Source organism: Pelodiscus sinensis, chromosome 2 (genome assembly GCF_052426305.1).
Source record: "Pelodiscus sinensis isolate ZL-2025 chromosome 2, ASM5242630v1, whole genome shotgun sequence".
Lineage (NCBI taxonomy): Eukaryota > Metazoa > Chordata > Testudines > Trionychidae > Pelodiscus > Pelodiscus sinensis.
Window position 1 is genome coordinate 173,660,913 of NC_143053.1, and position 21,857 is coordinate 173,682,769.

The 21,857-nt window shown below is 39.0% G+C and overlaps 1 protein-coding gene across 6 annotated transcripts in view; it reads right to left on the reverse strand.

Annotated features, from left to right (window-relative positions):
* BBS9 (Bardet-Biedl syndrome 9) overlaps window positions 1-21,857 on the reverse strand; it is a 511,458-nt gene that overhangs the window by 200,826 nt on the left and 288,775 nt on the right. For all 6 annotated transcript variants that reach the window (XM_075921761.2, XM_089776553.1, XM_089776552.1 and 3 more), the window contains one exon: window positions 13,643-13,865. In XM_075921761.2, coding sequence (XP_075777876.2) covers window positions 13,643-13,865 — 223 coding nt within the window. The remainder of the gene's footprint in view (window positions 1-13,642; window positions 13,866-21,857) is intronic.

The window sequence follows — 21,857 nt, forward strand, 5'->3', positions numbered from 1 at the left end:
TTGCACAAATACAGTATGGGAAATAACTACCTAGGTAGGAGTACATGTGTGGTAGATCACAAGCTAAATATGAGTCAACAGTGTGATACTGTTGCAAAAAAATATATATAGTAACAGGAATGTAATAATCAAGACAAGAGAAGTAATTCTTCTGCTTTTCTACACACAGATTAGGCCTCAATTGGAGTATTGTGTCCAGTTCTAGGTGTCAACTTTCAGGAAAGATGTGGACATACTGGAGAAAGTTCAGAGATCAACAAACATGATTAAAGATCTAGAAAACATCACCTGTGACAGAAAAATGAAAGAACTGGGTTTGTTTAGTGTGCAAAAAAGACAGAGGGGATGACATAGATCCTTTCAAGTACCTAAAAGATTGTTACAAGGAGGGAGATAAATTATTCTCCCTAACATCTGATCATGACCAGAGGACACCTGGGCTACAGTGCCCCACATTATTATTGCAGACAATATCTACAACTTGGATCAACCTCATCATCCAGGTAAGGGAAGATATGAACCTCTTATTTCTAGACCTATGCTGCTAGTAGCATAACACACTTTGGCTACATCTACATTCACAGTTATTTCGGAATAAGCTATTCTGGAATAGTTATTCTGAAATAACACATCTATACTGGAGGGAAGTCTAAAAATTAGTCTGAGGCAGGTTTCCCTAATGTAGACGTGCTATCTCAATTTAGAGCCCCAGGGGGAATAACTTAGAATGGCCCTGGTGAGGGGCTATTTCGAAATAGCAGAAGTGGAGCATCTCTACAGGCCTTATTTCAAAATAGTTATTTTGAAATAAGCATTATTCTTCATAGAATGAGGTTTACAGAAGTCGGAATAAGCCATCCATTATTTCAAAATTATTTCAAAATAACGGAATTGCTGTGTTGACACTCGCATCGTTATTTTGGAATAACGGCCATAATTCCTAAATAACTTTGCTGTGTAGACACATTCTTTATAAACAGACATGTTGCAGCCCAGAAACCAGAGAGGAGCACTGTGAACTAATAATGATGACCACTGATTGTGCATTTCAGAAATTTTCTGTGGCTCAGAAATTTTTTGCCCCACAAAAGTAAATTTCCTTTAAGTTGAGAGCAGCATACCAGTCACTTGGTTCCTGGGAAGGTATAATGGATATGTGACAGGGCACTGGCTAGGAAGCCCTGTGCCAGACCTCTATCATATCAGCTCCAGTTAAGAAAGATTAATTGGAGCTTGCTGAGTAAGCCCAAGCTTAAGTCACAAATGGGGAGCAGCTGCTGGTCTCATTAACCAAGTGGCAGGAAGGAACACTAATAAAGAAAGGGGAAAGAGAGGAAAGGGAGGAGCCAAGGAATCAAAAGCAGTGCTTCCTTGCTAGCTGCAGAAACAGAAGCTTACAATCCCTGAAATGGCAAGTCTGAAGCTGTCTGTAAAGATAAAGGTGGTGGGAACTGACACTGTCAATAAAAAGCATGGGTGATTGCAGAGGTCTCTTGCTGGTTTGTGGGTACAGAAGTGGCAGGTCAAGGAGCTCACTTGTACCTTGTTACAGGAAGCTAAAGTGACCATCCAGAATTTCAATTTCAATTTTTAGGAACATGTTTAACTGCCTTAGATCTAAAATATACCTGAAACCCTTTCAGGATCAGGAACTATTAGGTGTCTTTCAGGATCAGGAACTATTAGGTATTAGGATTAAAGCTCCTCTCCTCTGATCAAAGGAGGAACCTCTTCTATAGCTCCTTCCAGAAGAAGTGATTGGCTTTCTTGTAGTAATATCATGAGAGGCGTCCCAGAAGAGGGATGGTGAAATGGAAGAAATGGAAGTAAATTGGTGTGTTCCTCCCATTTTCATCATGCTTAAAACTCACCAACCTGCTGTGATGTGGATCTAAGAAGTTTACTAAACAGGGAAGATAGCATTCTCATAACCAGCAGTCTGCTATCAAACCACCCATCAAAATGAGCTCTTGATAGATGCTGCCTGTCTTGATGATCTGGCAGCTGGGCATCTTTTGTTCCTCTTCTCCTTGTCAGGTCCTGGGTTCAAGAAGCAAATCTCTGAAAACACATGGACTGGTGAGGTTTATTAACTAGTTATTGAACATATTTTTGTGAGGTGGATTGGGGTGTTTCTAACTACATTTTCCATCTTCTAACTGTACAGTACTACAAAAATGTTTTAGAAAATTAATAATATATATATATTATCCATATTACTTCCAAGCTTCCCTTACTGTGTTCTAGCTTTGTTAGGAGCATAAATTAAATGCTCCAGTTACAATAATGTTTGATTGCACAATGTTTCAAGAGAGTTTGCTCTCAGCACACCTTGTTAACGCTCAATACCAAAATGAGTCAGATACCGAAGGTCTGCTATTCCTTAATAAGTGAGACAAAACAGGATTGTCTGGAGAGCAGTTCCAATGCTGTTTTAAGATCCCAACATGCCAAAGGATTTTGGAAGCAAGAAAAGCTGACAGCATCAGTAGAGACTGGCATAGTGAAGAGCAGTGCTGTGCAACCTCTTCTCACAGTGGTTCATAGCACTCCCCTCCTGACTCAAAATGTCTATATCTAGAGATGAGTGATAACAATATGTAACAGGTAAAATGCAAACATACGCATATTTTCAGCTCACACCCATCTATGTGTATGGATTCTGCATATTTAATCCAACAGAAGACAGAAGGATGAGAAAACTTCAGAATAGTTTAGTATAGCATAGTCTGAATTTAAAACTATTTAATATAATCAACAAATACTAAAAAAATGAATCGTCTGATCTTTATTTTTCAAACATCACTGAATGTGCAATGCAGAATAGATTTTTGGTACTTTACAAGGTACTGAAGATTAAATCCTTTCATGGGAAACCTCAAGCTATAAGACTTAAAAGATGATGGAAACAAAAATGAGTTAGAGTTTCCATTGTAATATTTTAAGTAAGTGAGCCACTTGAGCACCATCCAAAGAAATATAAAATGTTATATCACTAGCAGTTTGAAAGTAAACATGGCAAAAAAGTTTTTCTAATCTTATGATATTGACCCTGATCACAGACATCATACTCTGTATATGAGTTATCAGTACATTGTTAGCCAACTTCAGATTAAACGCTCCAGGGGTTTCTTTATTGATCTGAATTATGGAAGCTGGATCCTGGCAATTTTGAGTCTGCTGCAGGAGTACTTCAGTTTTCTCAGTGTTAAGTATGAGGCTGAGTTGATTGTAGGCCTCAGATAAAGTGTCAACTAAGCTGTGATGATTTTACATGTGGACACAGGGCACAGTTGTTCACATATTGGAGTTCAGTGACTGATATAGTGATTATCTCTCTGTTGAAAAATGCTTATAGTTACAAGTATCAGAGGGGAAGCCGTGTTAGTCTGGATCTGCAAAAGCGACAAGGAGTCCTGTGGCACCTTATTGACTATCAGATGTATTGGAGCATAAGCTTTTGTGGGCAAAGACCCACATTGTGAATCTGACGAAGTGGGTCTTTGCCCACAAAAGCTTATGCTCCAATACATCTGTTAGTCTATAGTTACAAGGAAATTCAACAGTGCCTTCAGTGCATCAGTGAAGTTTTTGAATGCATGAGAAAAGATGTCTTCAAAGATCACAACAATCAAGAATTAAACCAAATTTCTCATGTATCAGGCTGTTATTCCGACAATCAAGGGTTGCTTCCAGTCTCTGTGATCACTGTGCTGGAGAGTTAATTGTGACCAGAATGGTCCCTTTTGCAGAGAACAAAGCATTGCGGAACAGCTGCTGGAGGAGTTTTAAGGTTAATAAAAATCAGACAATGTCTACATTTGCACTGAATCAATTTTAGTAAATTAACAAGGACTGCATATTGTTCAGTAAGGTGGCTTTACTGGGTCATAACAGGTGGTTAGGTCTGTGGGAGACAAATCTCAGTGTAGATACTTGCATAAATCAGTCAACACAAGTCAACTTATGTCAATTTAACTTTGTAGTGTAAATCTGACCTTAAATTCCTAAGTACTTTTGAAAATATGACTTAGGAGCCTAAATCATGTAGTAGCTTTTACAAAAGTTGTTTTATTTAGTAAGATGATAGAGATGGATAGGTAACATTAAGAAATAACCAATGAAAACTGATGGGTACATGAAATAAAGTTTTGTTAGAAGAAAATAGCTAATCAGGTGTCGGCTAGAATGTATGTGGTGCAGCAGAAGCAGAATTATATTTCTGTATGTCCACAACAGAGAGCAAACCACAAAAGAAATGATACTTCATATCCCATTCACCAAATATAAACCATTTATCAAGGTTTTTTATTTTATTTTAAAGCATTCATTTAAAAAAAGAAATGATAAACTAAAGAAGCAGAGGGGTTGAGTCATAAAAGTAAAACATGTTTGGAATTAATTTATATTCAGAAAACACATGGAATAGATTTTAAAGGGGAATTAAATTTCATACTAGGGAATAGGTATCTTGAGAGATAAGCAATTTCTATTTGGGTAATATACATGGTTTTAAGAACGGATTAGCACTCTTAGATGCTTCTCAGAATACATATAGAGCAAAATATAAAAATATAAATGCACATTGATTCAGCAATAACACTTCAGATAGAACAGAGGTCCTCATATTATGGTCTGTGGACTGCTTCTTAGTAGCCCACAGAGAAATGGTTGGTCCATAGAGCTGGCTTCTTTGTCTTATTTCAAACGGCTAAGCAGCCTTAAAATAAAACTAAAATAACATTAAATAGTTTCATAGTATTACTTTTTCCAGATAATCAACCACTGGAGTTCCTGCAGAGATGTTTTACAGTCAAACGGTAGCAGTCAGCGTGTGCATTTGTGAAAGGAAGGGATGGTGATCCATGAGGCAATGTACATTAAAATAGATCTACATGACAGAGAAAGTTTGAGAAGACCTTAATTATATATTATTCAGAAGTCTGTTCCTTTCATCTAAAGACACAGATGGAAGAACCATTCATCTATGATGAAACAAAATATTAAAATTAAAGAAAACCATTATTAAATTCTATTTTAAGATGTCTGTTATGACTATGGAAAGCAGCATAAAGCTGAATACATACTGTTAAGTTTGGGAGTCTTGAAGAGTTCAGGCTGTTGACCAAACATACTAGGAAAAGATGAGAATAAACCTCACTAGATCAACCTCAAACCTATGCAAGTGCATTTCTACTGACTTAATGAAGTCACGTTCACACTAGACAATAATAAATAATAAAAACAACTTACTTCACAGCATAGTGGCATCCTATCCAAACCCAAAATAGAGAACGATGCTTGAAGGAATAATAGTATCTTATAGATGAACTAGGGAAATACAACCATGATGGGGCTACTATGAGGTGAGTGCATAACTGGTTGGCTAACCATTCTCAGAGAGTAGTTATCAATGGTCCACATGCTGGAAGGGCATAACAAGTGGAGTTCTTCAGGAATCAGTTTTGGGACTGATTCTGTTCAATATCTTCATCAATTATTTAGACATTGGCACAGAGAGTATGCTTATAAAGTTTTAAGATGATACCAAGCTGGAAGGGGTTGCAAGTGCTTTAGAGGATAGGGTCATCATTCAAAATGATCTCGATAAACTGGAGAATGGTCTGGAATAAATAGAATGAAGTTCAGTAAGGACAAATGTAAAGTACTCCACGTAGGGAGGAAGAATCAGTTTCACACATACAAAATTGGAAGTGACTGTTTGGGAAGAAGTACTGCAGAAAGTGATCAGGTCATAGTGGACCACAAGCTAGATGAGTCAACAATGTGACACTTGCAAAAAAAGCAAACACGATTTTTAGATGTATTAACAGGAATGTTGTGAGCAAGGCAAGAGAAGTAATTCTTCTGCTCTATTCTGCGCTAATTATGCTTCAACTAGAATATTGTGTCTAGTTCTGGGCGCCACATTTGAAGAAAGATATGGAAAAAATGGAGAAGGTCCAGAGAAGAGGAACAAAAATGATTTAAGGTTTAGAAAACATGAGCTATAAGACTAAAAGAACTGGGTTTGTTTAGCTTGGAAAAGAGAAGACAGAGGGGACATGACAGCAGCTTTCAAGTAACTAAAAGGGTATTACAAGGAGGAGGGAGAAAAATGCTTCTCCTTAACATCTAATAAAAGGACAAGGAACAATGGGCTTGTTGAAATTGGAGCAAGGGAGGTTTAGGCTGGACAAGGAAAACACTTTTTAACTCTCAGGGGGTATGTCTACAATACCCCGCTAGTTCGAACTAGCGGGGTAATGTAGGCATACCGCACTTGCAAATGAAGCCCGGGATTTGAATTTCCCGGGCTTCATTTGCATAAGCCGGGCGCCGCCATTTTTAAATCCCGGCTGGTTCGAACCCCGTGCCGCGCGGCTACACGAGGCACGAACTAGGTAGTTCGAACTAGGGTTCCTAGTTCGAACTACCGTTACTCCTCGTGGAATGAGGAGTAACGTTAGTTCGAACTAGGAAGCCTAGTTCGAACTACCTAGTTCATGCCGCGTGTAGCCGCGCGGCACGGGGTTCTAACCAGCCGGGATTTAAAAATGGCGGCGCCCGGCTTATGCAAATGAAGCCCGGGAAATTCAAATCCCGGGCTTCATTTGCAAGTGTGGTATGCCTACATTACCCTCCTACTTCGAAATAGGAGGGTAGTGTAGACATACCCAGGGTGGTTAAGCACTGGAATAAATTGCCTAGAAAGGTTGTGGAATCTCCATAATTGGAAATATTTAAGAGCAGGTTAGAAGAGCAGGGTGAGGAACATCAGGCCTGGGGGCTCGATGTGGTCCCCAGTTTGTCTGGATCCATAAGCATCTATCAAGGATGATCTAGATCAGGGTGGGGAACATCAGGCTTGGGGGCTGTATGTGGTCTTCAGTTTGCCTGGATCCAGCCCACAAGGTTCCGGGCTCACCCACAGCATTGGGGAGCCATTGCTGGCACTCCAACCGCACGGCCACCTCACCACGAGGCTAAAGCACACAAAATCTACTAATTTGTGCCCCCAAGCTCTGGTGTTCAATGGAAATGTGAGGAGTGTCTTTCTCCCCAGTCAGAGGCCACATCAGTGAGGGTTTGTTTTTTTCTTCTCACTTGTGTGTAGCCCCCGACTGATTTTTCTGTGGGTCAGCAGCCCCGACCCACAAAAGGTTCCCCACCCCTGATCTAGATAGTGCTTGGTCCTTGCCGTGATGGCAGGAGAGTAGACTTGATGACTGGAAGGGACCTCTCAAGGTCCCATCCAGGTTTAGAACTCAATGATTCAATGAAAAACAAAAAAGAAAATAATTTTAAAAAGCGATGGGGAAGTGGAAGGTTTAACAACATGGTCTTATGCAATAAGAAAAAAACCTCAAAATAATCCCCACACCATTCACAGCAAAAAGTTTAAAAAAAAATTTATGGGTAGACTTGAATTGAAGAAAATGTATTTTGGAATATTTCTACACATCAGCAACCACTACAGCAAAGGTAGGATCACCGACCAAAAGTGGTGGGTGGTATGAGGCTGCAAATACAGCTATCCTCCTATTACAATAGCCCCAAAGAGGTCCTCAGTACAGGCACAGCTGACACTGCTTAGGACTTTTAAAGCCCAACACTGCCAAATACATTAGTATTATAAGGAACTTGAAAAGCTACAAAATTTATTCATTGTAAGTAACCTGGATTTATACTATAAATTCTCCCACCCACTAAACGTAGTGCAGAACAACCTGGGTGGCCTACACCACCTTTCAACAGAACTTCTCTGGCCCTGACCCATGCTAACAACTGGCACAGTTCCCCAAATCCCTCAGCTTCCTCTTAGCCCAGCTGTTTAGGATTTGCCAAAGCCAACAAAGTGCAAGATGAAGCTTGATGTGACTTGCAGCTCTCTATGATCACTCTGGAGAATGGCTTCTGAGCACTTTTTGCCTTAAGTGCCTGACATATTCAGTCTTTCAAACCATTTTCCCTCAACTTTATTCTTTTTATTTTATTAACTATTTTGACAGTAGATCTCCATAGCTCCATTAACTGAACTCGTCAATGCAGTCTGTTTTGAAGGCATATTTATTCCAGTAAGGTTCTTTATATTCTGAAGAATATAAGTTTTTTTAAACTAATATTACACATTGATAGCCAATAAATCAGTTGCAGAGCTATATAATAGATTGCATTTTTATGCACTTTTGACCATCTCACCTATGTTCTGCCTGCCAATACATCTCCATTCTAAACCTCTGAGCAGTGACAAACAGTTGACATTAAAAAAAAACATGACAGAAAAAATATATCTACCCCACCTCCACCCTCCCAAAATGTGGAATTCTTATCCAGACTTATAGTTCTGTCCCATTTCATCACCACTAACTTCCCACAAAGTACCATAAGCCAAAGTCAATATTCTATCCTCTACTGGTGACTTTTAAAAAGTGAGATAAAAAGGATTTTCAAGTTTTCCCAATTACTTCCAGGCATGATGCAAACTAGGAAAAAAGATTTTAAAGCAATATTAATGTGTATGGGAAAACTATTTTAGGTAACATATATTTACAGTTTTCCTGCAAGGCCTCTATACTGGTGAATTCATGGTAACTAATGAAGCTTGACTCTTCAAGCAGATGGCTATGAAAAAGTATCAGTACTGTTAAGTTATCTATAATATTTATAAAACAGATTCTCTTTAAAATATACAGTATGTACAGAATGCATAACTGTATGGTATTTTCATAGCATAATTTATTAGCACTTGTTTAGAATTTTCCTACATCATTCATGAACAATGAATGTATCCCACATTTATACAGATTAAGCCTTTTACTACAAACTTTATTTTTCCATAATTATTATATGATATTCATATTACAGTAAAAACAAAATTCTCAACTAGAATCAAGTCTCTATTGTGCAACTTGATCAAACACATTCAAAGACCTGTTCCTTGACATAAAGAGTTATTTAAATCTATACAGGCATCTAGAGATTTAGTGTATACATATATGTTTGACATTCCACACAGCATGGAAATGGCTTTGAATGAATGCCAGATATTACAAAACAAAATGATAGGATGTCCACAATGATTATTGTTATTACTATAAGATTTACCCAGTATTGCTCAGGTCCTTAACTCAAGTAAGTTTTGTTTTTCTTCATTTAAATCATCATTCTGGGGTGAGGCTAGGGATGAGAGGTTCAAGAGAGAGCAGACAACCCCAGCCCCCTCTCACACCAGAAGCTTGGAACCAGGTGAGAAGTGCATGTCCATGGCTGCTGCTGCATCAGCAGGCACAACCAGTAGGGTTACCAGGTTACTGGACACTTGGCAACCCTACACACACTCAGCAACCGGGCCGAGCCCTCCCAGATTACCTGGTTCCACAGAGAAGCTGTCTTCTGGCTCGATCAGGAAAACAAGATGGCCGCTGGCAAAAAACTTCAAAAGCTTTTCTTAAAGGGGCCATGCTGTTTTATTTTTTATGCTTAACTCTCAGGGTCCCTTTTTTTCCCCCCTCAACAACTTTGATCTCCCCCTTTTTTCACAATAGAATTTTTCCCCTGTGTTTGGGTTTTTTTTGGGGGGGAGGGAGCTGGGGGGGAGTGTTCAGTATTTTTAGTTAAACCATCTGGCAATCCTAACAACCAGGGAAAGGGTGCATATCCCCTGGCTAGAGGATAAACACACAAACAGACCAACTCTCTGAAATATATAGTAGATATCTGTCCCTTTTCCCTCCCCTACCTTCTGCTGGCACAATGGGGTTACAGTTGTCCCAGTTTCCATTTCTGGCCCCTTTCTGACCCCCTCATGGACATTCTAGAGTATAACTCCCTCCTATCAGACCCCCCTCCCCTTCCATTTTTTGAGAAACAATCAAATTCCAGGCATATCCCATTGCCCTGGCACAACCAAACTCGTACCGGGCTTTACATTGTGATATGGCCAAACCAAATTTGGTGGTCCTAGCTCTTACCATTTAGGGAAACTTCTTGAACAAACCGACTCACAGACAGATGGACAGGTGCACATTTTTTAAATATATAGTAAGAAGGTAATAATATGGTAGGGCCTACAGGAGCTATATACTTTTCAATAAAAGGGAAACAGTGGCTATCATGAAGACTTTACAAGCTAAAAATAAAGATAAATGCACATTGAGTCTGTGAGGGGGGTGTGTGAGATGCAAATACAACATGCAAATGAGGTAGTCAAGCTGATGGCTGGCATGCATCTTACCAATTACATGATTGTTGGGTTTTGTTCCAAGTATATGCTCACTAAATTTCCCTTCCCCACATCCTCCCTCCACCATTCCACCACCTCACTAACGCTCTGCCTGAGAGCCCAGTTTCAAATACATTATATGACTCTCCTCTGAATCTGATAGGCCACAATATGGTCCTATATCTTACTGAAAGCAAAAGAGCAGACTTTATTCAACAATGTGCCACAACAATCTTAAATTATGCCCATTAAAGATCTAATTCAATGTGTAGACTGCCCGCATTCTCTATGGGCTGTAGATCCTGTCAGTTTCTAGTAGCAGTTGGGATACTTAAAATTAGAAAGTTCTTACTCCAAATTCTCACAATACTTAATTCCAAATTCCACCTTAACCAGAAAATTGTCCTACTAGCATTCTGCCAATATTATTTCACCCGAATCAGGCTTCAATCTTTAAATTAAATTATTAAAACCAGCCTAATATATTGAGTTTCTGACTAATTTGAACTCGGAAATATGAAGTTAACCTGATCCTGTGTCTAAATTTAGACTTTCCTAGCACTTACCTCAACAGAGCTGTCTTTAACATTTCATTGTTACTCAGACAGGTGTGACTGTCAAGGGTCCAATTAAAACTCAATTCAGCAAGAGCTGCAGCAATGATAACACCTAGATTTCATTCATTCTGTTACTAATATTCCAATAATGTAACAGGTCAGTGATGGAAGACACAGTCTAAGTAGCAATGGGATCACTGATCATGTGCAAGTAAACAACTGTACTAACTGCTTAACAAAAGCACTTTTATATAGTAAAAACTACTGCAGACAAAATAAGGGGTTTGGTGGCTGGATCCACCTGACAAGATCCCATAGCTAATGGTGGCTTCTTCAACATTTTAAATGAAGGGCCTGGTAAAAGACTGTGTTTGAGAGCTCACAGGAGAGACTAGCTCTTCCTGCGAGTGTGTTTGGGTCTCTGAAGAAGGAAGAAAGCAGAAAAGTGATTCTTGTAGCAGGGCAAAGATCCTATCCCAAAGGTTTCCACAAACAAGTGCCTAGAATACAGTCTTGTTCCTATCATAGCCCAGGGAAAAAGGAGACATACACAGACACCCACACCATAAATTAATTACACAAAATACCCCAATTCCTAGTTGCCTGTTTCTCATTCAAATGGAAACCACTCTTCAATGCCCTGAATTTCATCTACTAGAGTATGTCTACACGGTGGAACGAGGTGTACCGGTAGTTCGGAATAGGAAGCCTAATCCGAACTACCTAGTCCATGCCACGTGTAGCCGCGGGCACGGAGTCCGAACTAGTGGACATTTAAAAATGGCGGCGCCCGGCAAGATGCAAATGAAGCCCGGGAAAGTCAAATCCCGGGCTTCATTTGCAACTTCGGTTGCCTACATTAACCACCCTAGTTCGAACTAGGGTGGTAATGTAGACATACCCCTACTTGCCCAAAGGAGGTAACACACCTTTACAACAGTCTAAATTTGTGTTCTTTACTTCACTCCTTTAGGGCTGTTGACCTATTTTCCTAGCCCAGGAATGATAATGGTGGGCCTAAAAAATGTGATCACGCCCTTCTTTCAAGGCAGTTTCTTCTTCCAAACAATAAAACAGTTCAATAATAGATCCATATGTACTCCTGGTCTTTTCCCCTAATCCAGATTTCAATTCCTGAGATAATGGACTCTCTGAATCATTTACAGCATGGGTTCCCAAACTGGGGGGCATGAAGAAATTCCAGGGGGGGCACAAGGCGACCCAGCCTCCCGCCCCCCATCAAGTTTTGCTGCCCTGTTTTTTTGCTCAACAAGCTTTGCTGCTTTTTGGGGAGGGGGGCGCGTGAGGGTTTTTCAAAAATCAAAAAGGGGGGCGTGATGCCAAAGAGTTTGGGAACCACTGATTTACAGCCTCTTTGAGGGTACACCAATTAGGCCTTAGGACTCTAGCCATCACCTCTATGAGCATCCCAGGTCTTGTCTCCGAACCTGGTGATTTAGGCTACTCTCCACTTTACTGTGATAACCTCAGAAGATCTGATTTTAGTTTAGCACCTGCCATCCTGTTCTCTCAGGGGAAACAATAGGGTTAACCAGTGATTTGTCAGTACATATAAAGCAAAGTATTATTTATTCAGAACAAAAGCATTACAATGAAAACAGATCATAATGCAACAAATAAGCTTGCATGCATCCTTACCAAGGCATCATCATCCTCCACATGGAGAATCTGGGAGGTTTCAAAATACTTCAGACCTTTTTATGGGAGCTGTCCCTCTCAGTCACAGACTCAAGTCAGGGTTTGGATTAAGTGAAAAGGTTATCTCTCCTAACTGTCAGGGTGATCCCATTACACAGTTTTCCATTCTCTCTTTGCTAGGCCACTGTAACCAGGTCAAAACTGAGTACTTTCCTCTCTGGTGGTAAAATTTCTTCAAACTTGTTACCTGTCTAGCCATTTGTATTAAATTACACCCTCCAGTGATTTTAGTTCCTGCAGAATACCTTTCTAACTTCCCCATGAAACAAGAATTCAATCCCAATTTCTTAGCTACACAGAACATTTATAAAGTGGATACAATAGTTTTTTAAATGTTTCATGTACCCATATCTACCACAACAGGGTCTTCTGCAGTGGCCCAGAGCCTACTCTCTGACATTCCGCCCACTGCCAAGGGACAACCTCCTTCCTGTTGTTGTTCTTCATTGGAGCCCATTGCTGGCTTGTATAATCACTGGATCACTCTCAGCTGCGAGGTTACTGATCAGTCACAAGTGAGGCTAGACTCAACTTGTCTAAAATGGACTGCCATCCTGTGATAATTCCTTAAGGAAACATCTCTTTTTTTAATATGGATTGTTGTACTTAAAATATTTACCCTTCATTTTATTATAAGATTCATATTTATATACCATGAACTGGATATCAATATAATTATCTTCCATATCAGAGGGAAGGTGTGTTTTTCAGTGTATAAATTAGATCAAATACACAAACATACTATAGAATGTTTGCCCCTTCAAATTTAGTGATAAGCATCTAAGGAAGCAGAAAGTAACCTTGGGGATATTACCTGTTGTATTAGTAGTCTACCTGTGTTTTTTAAATGTGGTAACTACTGATCAAGTTTAGACCAACTTTAGCTTAAAATAGTTTTAGTAAGACGAAAAACATAGTGGATTATATTACATTTAATAGTACAGAAAAAAAACATATCGTTCTAAAGACACATGGTTTAAAAATTCCAGAATATTTATTCTGTAGTTATCTTGGAATTTCTGAGAGGGAAAGGAAATGGCATTTCTGCTGGCTTTTCTAATTTTAGAGTAAACTCGAAATTTAACCAAAGGTCTGAATATATGCAAACATTTTGAATAAAGAACATCTAGTAATATCTTACCTGGCATGACCATAGTTTGCTGAATATTTGTGTCTACAGTTAAACAAAGGCGACCACCTTTGGCCAATCTATCGCAGAGCAAGGTGATGTGTTTCTTCAGCCTGCTAGTATCTTTGGGTATACTCAACTGACTGCTGAGAGTCAGGGCCTGTTCTTTAGAACTCTTGGATAGACATGTTCTTAGCAAGTGAGAGATGGCAGCATCCACACTTTCTTCCCAACCCTGAATGAAGGGGGAAAAGTAGATAGCAGGAAATGTAAAACCTTTTTCCTCATTTTAAACTTACTGACAAATATATATATAACTCAAAATTATAAAGAAAAGACTAAAGAACAAGTTTTAGACAATGCTTATACTAAACTACCATGAAAACAAATTTTTTGAATTTTATATTAAATAAAAAATAATTAGCAAATCTGATAACAATGAAATTTATGTCAAACACCAAAACTGAATGGGGTCAGAAAGAGAAATAACAGTTCAGATTAGAGACCAATATCCTCTGCACAGGAACGTTTTGAGAAGAATAGTCAAACTCCATAGTTTTATTAAATGTAAGAAAAAACAGAATTTGTTGTAAGAAAAATTTAGAAACAAGACTAGAAGAAAATATATATAAACACAAATGATACACTATTTACCCAAAATTGATAAAGGAAGAGCTGCACTCACCCAATTATTTTGCATTTGAAATTATCAGCTAAAATTTCACAATTTATGGGAGGGAAATGTTATATAGTTTATATTTATCTGTAAACAGCAGGGACAACATAAGTGGGGAAGAATATTCTCATCTCCTCTAGCTACCTCATTATTCCTTCTCCCCATTCTCCCAAAAAATTAAACACCTGTTCAGTAGCATTGCTTACGTGATTTTGCAGCAAATTTTAGCCTGAGTTATACTGAAACAATCCTACGTATTCAACAGATTGCATGAGTAAAACTAAGTGCTGAATTTGTGTCACAACAGGGATTTCTAAACTGGTGTCTGTTGTGAGCCATGAAAAAAATGGTTTGACTAAAAATATTACAAGAGGAGACTATGCAAGCACTGATCTAACTTTTTAAAAATTAAATAAAATATTAGAGTTTTCATACTCGTGAAAATCTATTCTATAAAAACTCTTCCATCTCTAACCCATCTATGGAACACAGAAATCTTACTGAAGTTGGGATAGAAAAAATACTAAAGACAGCACCCTCCAAATATGTTACAAAATGAGAAATTATAGTACAAAATTTTGTACATTTTAAGGATTCACTAGAAGACAAACATGTCAATAGTTATATTCTTGTCAAGTGTGCATCTTTCTTTACGTCATCAAAGTTTGTAATTTTTCTAAATTTTAGTGTGATTCAATGAAAAGATCCCAATCATTAAAGGAGGTATGGGCTAGATCCTGATCTGGTGTTAGTATACAGTAACTGATTATTGGGCCCACTTTTCCCTCCAAATAAATTATAAAAATACAACCAAAAAGAATCATTTAAATAAGGAAACCAAAACTCAAACTAACTGAAGTCAGGAAAGTGCACGAGAGCCTTTATGATTGGCAAAGGAATATGAAAAACTACCTTTAAATAAAATGTCTCTGTGGAATTGTTGTTGAAGTGACTTTATATAATTAAGAATTAATTATCTTGAATAATACAGTATTTGTTAGCAACTTTTATTACTGAAAGAGCACGGTGGTTTAGCAAGCAGGAATATATCACCATGTATTATCTGAAAAGAAATTAAGGTCTGAAAGGAAAGTATATATACTATTAATATATAAAAATCCCATAGGAAGGGTCTTATTCAATTCTCAGAGTAAACACGGATTTCTTGATTATTTAAATAGTCTATTGTGAGGTGATGACAAAGACCTATGTTAGGCAGGTCAGATGTGGACAGTCTATTATCCTCCACAAAACACTGCAAAATCTTCAACTCGTACACAGTTGTTATAGCAGAATCACAAAGCCTTAGACATAGCACACAAAGTCACCATATCATCTAAAAGAAGCATATCAGGAAGACCCAATTTATTGAATATAATTTGTTCCATTCTTGCTGGAACAAACAATGCTACCAAGCTTCTGGTGACTTGTACCCAACAGAGGAAGGTTTTGACTTCATCCTTTTGCTTCTGCACTCAGATATATTGAGAAGCTCATTTAAAAAACAGGTTAAATAGTGTTTTTATACCTTTTAGCCAATCAGAGATACAAATCTAGAATTTGGAGATTTAATGTGTATTTGTGACAACATGCAAAACTACAAGCCCGTAATTTGATGAATTACACTCATCAATATATGTTATTATACAGCTGATAACCCCCATTTAAGCCATCAGGTGATTTCTGTGTGTGAAAGTTAACAAACTATAGATCTATTTTTTGGCAAGGAAGTGAATCCTGGGTGCATAACCTTTGGATGACATTAAGGTCTTCTCATGGTGGAAGCTCTAAAATGATGTTTTTTCTTAGGAAGATGATTATCCTTCTGTATTCCAGAAGTGTAAGAAATAAAACAGAATCTGCTACACACAGGAACATGGACTGACTGGTGATACATTATAACCATCGGTTGTCCATAATCATCAATGTTCAAACACTCCTAGATGCCCTCTGCCTCTATATACATTACTCGCAGATCACTGTAATGTAGTGATCACCAACCAGTAGATCGGGATCCACTGCTGGCACTTCATCTGCCCCTCTCAGCACTGCCATGCTGCTCCTGCCCTCTACGTTGGAAGTGTCCCTCACTCCCGGGAGCCTCCTGCTTGCTCTGCAGGGCACGGGAAGAAGAGGAGGGGGAGCGCTAATGTCAGGGTGCCCCATCCCCACCCTATACCTCATATCCACAGAGCAGATGGGAACAGGGATGGAGAGAGTTTGCTGGCTGCTTTGGGGAGTGGTGCAGGGCCAGGGTAGGGAGAAGCCTGCCTTAGTCCCCTACACCACCACCCAGAAGCCACCTGTGGTAAGTGGTGCCCAGGTGGAACCTGCATTCTGAACCCTTACCCCAGTCCTGAACCCCTCCTGCACCCCAAACCCCTGCCCTAGCCCTGAGTCCCCCTGCACCCAAACTCCCTCCCATAGCCTGCACCCCAAACCCCCTCCTGCATCTCAACCCCCTGCCCCAGGCTCAGCTCAGAACCCCTCCCACACACCAAATACTTTAGTCCAAGATCAGTGTCTGCATCCCCTCCCCTGCATCCCAAACCTCTGCCTCCAGCCTAATAAAAGTGAGTGAGGATGGGGGAAGAAGGATGGAGTGAGAAGCGGTGGGGCCTCGGAGAAGGGGCGGGAAGGAGGTAGGGCAAGGTTGTTTGGGTTTGAAGTAGATCCTGGATTGCACATAAATAAAAAAGTGATCTAATGCTTTAAAAGGTTGGAGACCACTGCTATAATGTATTAAGGGTTAGGGGAGGGAAGTTAGGTAGTTACTGCTGCAATGCAGCAGCTGTTCAGCTACATCCTATGGAGTTTCTATATGGACCAAGACTGAGACTTATGAAAGCATCTTATCTTCGAAGCTCATTAAATGGCCTAACTTTCAAAAGTGCTTAGTGCCCAACAGCTCCTCTTGAGTTTAATGAGTAGAGCCCTGCATATCCATGGATATCCACTTCATATTGATGGATAGTAGAGTAGATACACATGCAGATCAGCCTCCCTCTCTCCGTTCCAGCGGGGTGGGGGCACCAGGGCAGGCCCCTTCACTGCTGGCAGGGAAAGGAGCAGGAAGTTGCATCCAAATCTCCCAAGAGCAGGGCCCTGATGAGCACTGACCTGTGGAGCACCCGGCACACTATTAAAAAGCACAGTAACATCCACAAGTGTGGACATCCAACAGCTGGCTCTGGACCCTCTCCCCTCCCCACTCCACCCCTGCCCACATATACTCTCTTTCTGTATCTAGGAACAGAAACAACAGCACTCAAAAGTTGTCCCACTTTCTAGTCATAAGGCTGAACTGCCTCATGCATTCACACAGGGGCGGCCTGTGAGCCTAAGCGAGCTAGGCAGCTGCCTAGGGAGCCGCTGGCCCGGACGCCCGATGATGACGTCATGGCCATTGACGGCCGTTCAGGCAGGGGACCAATTGCGTCACCCCGCCTAGGGTGCCAGTTGCTGCAGCTGGCCTGGGGCCGCTCCTGCATTCATACAGACAAGATCCAGCTGATAAGTTACAGGCTGAAGGAGATATTACAATCCAAAATGTCACATATCACTTTTAGCAAAAAAAACTTTTAATGATGATACTTTATTTACTATCCATACTACATATATTTAACATGTAGCCCTTGAGCCCACTGCCCTGTCCTCCCCAGGTGAGTGCCCTATCCCCTAGGCCACACGGGAATCCACCCTACCACCTTACTTTCAGGGCGCCCCTTATCCCTCCGGCCCCGGGGCCGTCCGGCTTTTTGCCATCTGATCCCGTCCCATCATGACCCAGGGGGAGGAAAAAGGAAAAAAAAGCCTACTCTTGTTGCTTCTACTTGTTAATGTTAACATTGGATTCCAAAAAAGAAACTAACATTATTTAACAATTTTGCCATTAATAAGCAAGGTTACTCAACTAGGGCCAGTTGTTATAGTCTTTCTGAACTTTCCCTCACCAAAAATTATGGCAAGGATTTCTCCTGTTTGAATGCTTCCTGTTTTGTTCTTCATGCATTTTATGGCATTTTTAATAGGGTATGAAAATTATCTGACAGGCCAATAGAATTAAGCACTGTGCTATTCAATACTAAATTGATCAAAGTCTTCCTTAAATTCTTTTCTAACTAGATAAAAGTGGAAGGCAACAGAAAGTTAACATCTAAATGCCAACCCAAGAAGTCATTACTTAGGTTGGAGATTATAGCAGCCGTTTTAAGAGCCAAAAATCAGAAATGAAGACAAACAAGCTAATGATTTACTCTAAGAAAAAGCCACATTGTTCTGCATACCCCCTGGACTTGTGATAGGTAACACTGAAAGAACAATACAAACAGATGATTATTTTGTTTGTTGTTGAAAAGCAAATTCTGACTCCTTAAAGTCTGCTGAGACTAAATGCACAGACAGGATATCATGTCTTTGGGATTGGTCTTCAATCACAAATGTTTGCATACCAGCTTACCAGTATCAAAGGCTTAGTCACAATCAGGCCTATAATATGGTCAAATTACTCAGTTTGTTGTATAAAACATAATGGTTTTGAATTGGTATGTTTATCACTCAAGAACTACACCAACACTTTGTTTAAAAGTTTGGCTCTTTTTCTCAGATATGTCTCCCTAACCCCCGAGCTAAATTTAATTCAAATAAAGAGTGAAATCTAAAGATAAACCATTATGTTGTAAATAATGTAAACCACAAAAAATAATGCAGGAAGCAGGGAAATAAAATATCATACAGTAAGAGCTGAAATTAGAAAAATAGGTTAGAAATAATGTGACTGGATTTGAAAACGTTTGTGGAAAATTTTATGATGAGCAAAATTTGTAGTTACTTTATTGTTCAGCACAAAAAGCTAGTTTTTTGAAAGTCAAGTGGCCCAATGGTTATATTGTTTTGGATTTTCCTCACTGCAGTGCTAGAATATGAAATTTCCACAAATAAAGTACACACACAGACAGTGGACACACTGAAAAAGTTTTATCAGCTTAAAAGGTTTTACTAGGTCTAATGGAATTCCCCATTTTAAAGATAAGGGATATCTCTGGAATGGATAGAATATTTCATACCAACAGTATTCTTTAATTCTTTCTACTGCACATGCATCAGCCTCCAGCTCTTGATGTGGATATAGCCGAATGGCACAGTGTAGGTATTTTCTAGTTCCACCAGGATACTCAGATAGTTTGAAGGGGGAAAGGAACAAAGCATATTCATGGGCACAATTACAGATATCACTCAACAGAGAAACAGGCAACACTACCAGGAGGCTAAACTAGTTCTGCTCTATGATCACATCTAGAGATGTCAAACCAGATGGCCATTATCCAAAATATCATTTAGCTATAAGAATTTCTACTTGAATTTGAAATAGACTATTAATTAGTTTAAATTCTAATGCTCAGTCTCAGCAGGTGATGACAGTGGCGCCGATAAAAAGTAAAGGTATTTCATTTTTATTTATGCCTTAGAAAAAAAGTACACCTGAAGATTGAGACAAATATTTTCTTTTCCAACAATTAAATCTGAAGTCTCAACTTATTATAGTCCATTACAGATATTGCATTAGCACCTAGGCCAGTTGTGGATTACTGCCTCTCTCTGAAAACACATAACAAAGAGATAATCCCTCCCCCAAACACCTTGCACTTTAAGTACAAGACAAGAGACAACAAGTGAATATTACAAGATGCCAGAGAAGTATAAAGTAATAAGACAGCAATACAGATTATCCTAAAAAAAATATCAGTGGCAATAATTTACAAGCTAACCATTGTCAAGCTTTTTTTTTTTTTTTTTTTTTTTTTTAAAGTACCATAGCAGAGGAGATTTAAGGAAGACAGATAAAAAATTATTATTATTAAAAAAATACAAGTCCTAGTCTGAACTGCAGGCAGTCAGAATTCCCCTAATATCTTCCTTCAAGAATATACACTGAATTGGTATAAGACACTGCTTTAATTACATTAGTTCTCTGAAGAGATATTAAGTAAACTAATTTTCAAGAGTAACTACAGGTTGAATCTCTCTAGTCTGGCATTCTCTGGACTGGCAACATCAAAGGTCTGGCATGATTTTAGTTAGGCGGATATCCAATTATCATAGGTGTGGACAAGTTTCCTGCAGTCCCATAAAGTTTGTTTACAGCCACAAGTCCTGATTCTCAGTGTTCTGTGCTGTTAGTTAGCTCTAATTTACCCCTAAATGTCTTCTAAGAGCTCACTAAGCAGTGGAAGTGTTGCTAATGCTGCTAGACAGTATTGATTTCCCGTGGTTCGACAAATTCTCTGGTTCGGCACCAGTTAGGTCTCAAGGTTGCTGGACTAGAGAGGTTCAACCTGTATTGTGATACTATTTCAAGGAATCTGATTCCAATAGCAAAACCTAGAATTCCGGGTGGAGTGTGTTCAATATGTAAGTAAAGTCACACTTTTCTTTCTCTATCAGAAATATGCTTATCAATTCTATGCAACTGGGATGTAACAGCAATTAGTCTTAACATTAGAAAGGGAATACAGTCATGATCTTCCCAATGGAAAAATATTTTCTTTATACCACAGCATGAAGAAAAATCTCCTGAAGCCGAGAAATATGAATTTATATGGCTTAGTAAAATGGCACTGCTACAAATTCATCCATGGAAGCAATACACAGCATGTAAATGCATATGGCTGATTCTTTCCTTCTTTCCTGGATGTGTTCCTTACTTTTTATCAGTATGTTTAGTTTAGTATTGGTCTACTTTAAGAAGCAACTAGTGGTCCAGTGTATCCTTTGATCTCAGTTGAAAGGACATAAGACGTTAGACAGATTTTCTGAAGAGCTCTAGTCAGCTGACATATTTTGGGTGCTCTTTGTACACTGAGTTTGTGCAGATTCTTCTTGAAAGTGTATAGAAATATGAGTATCAATTTGGCTTAGAAGCAGAGTGGCATTCTTAAAAATCAATCACAGAAGATACATTACTAGTCTTCTATTAACTGTGCCCCTAATACCTAAACAATTTTTTGCTGATGTTTTGCCAATGGAAAAAGTGGTACTTGATGGGAAAGCAATACTATTTGGAAATACTTTAGTGATCTTGATGGAAAAACCTTGTGAACTCAGAAAGTGGTATTATACAACTACCTTTAAGTTCTAGAGGAAATTAGTTCACCAAGGTCATCAGATAATTTCTGAAGTGTACAAACTATAGGTATTTTTTAGAAATCTGGCAATGTGAGGATTGTTAGATAGCATGCAATACCATGATGCCTTTATCATGAAGTTCATAATTGCTAGTTTATTAAATAACTAGTACGCAGTCCTGCAGAAAGACTTACTTGTAGAAACAAATGGGTATTAAGAGATTATAGCCTTTCTTTGTCTAGTCTTGAAGTTGGTGTACCAATACAATGAATGGCAGCCAAATCAAAGACTATGTCCTCTGTATTTAAGAAATTTTTCTAGGTGAGGACTATGTTAAGTGCTTTTCTACAGTAGATTTATATTTCCATTCCCCTTTCCCTTTCGATGATTTTGTCAAAGATGAAAGGACTGATTGGCAAACTGGAA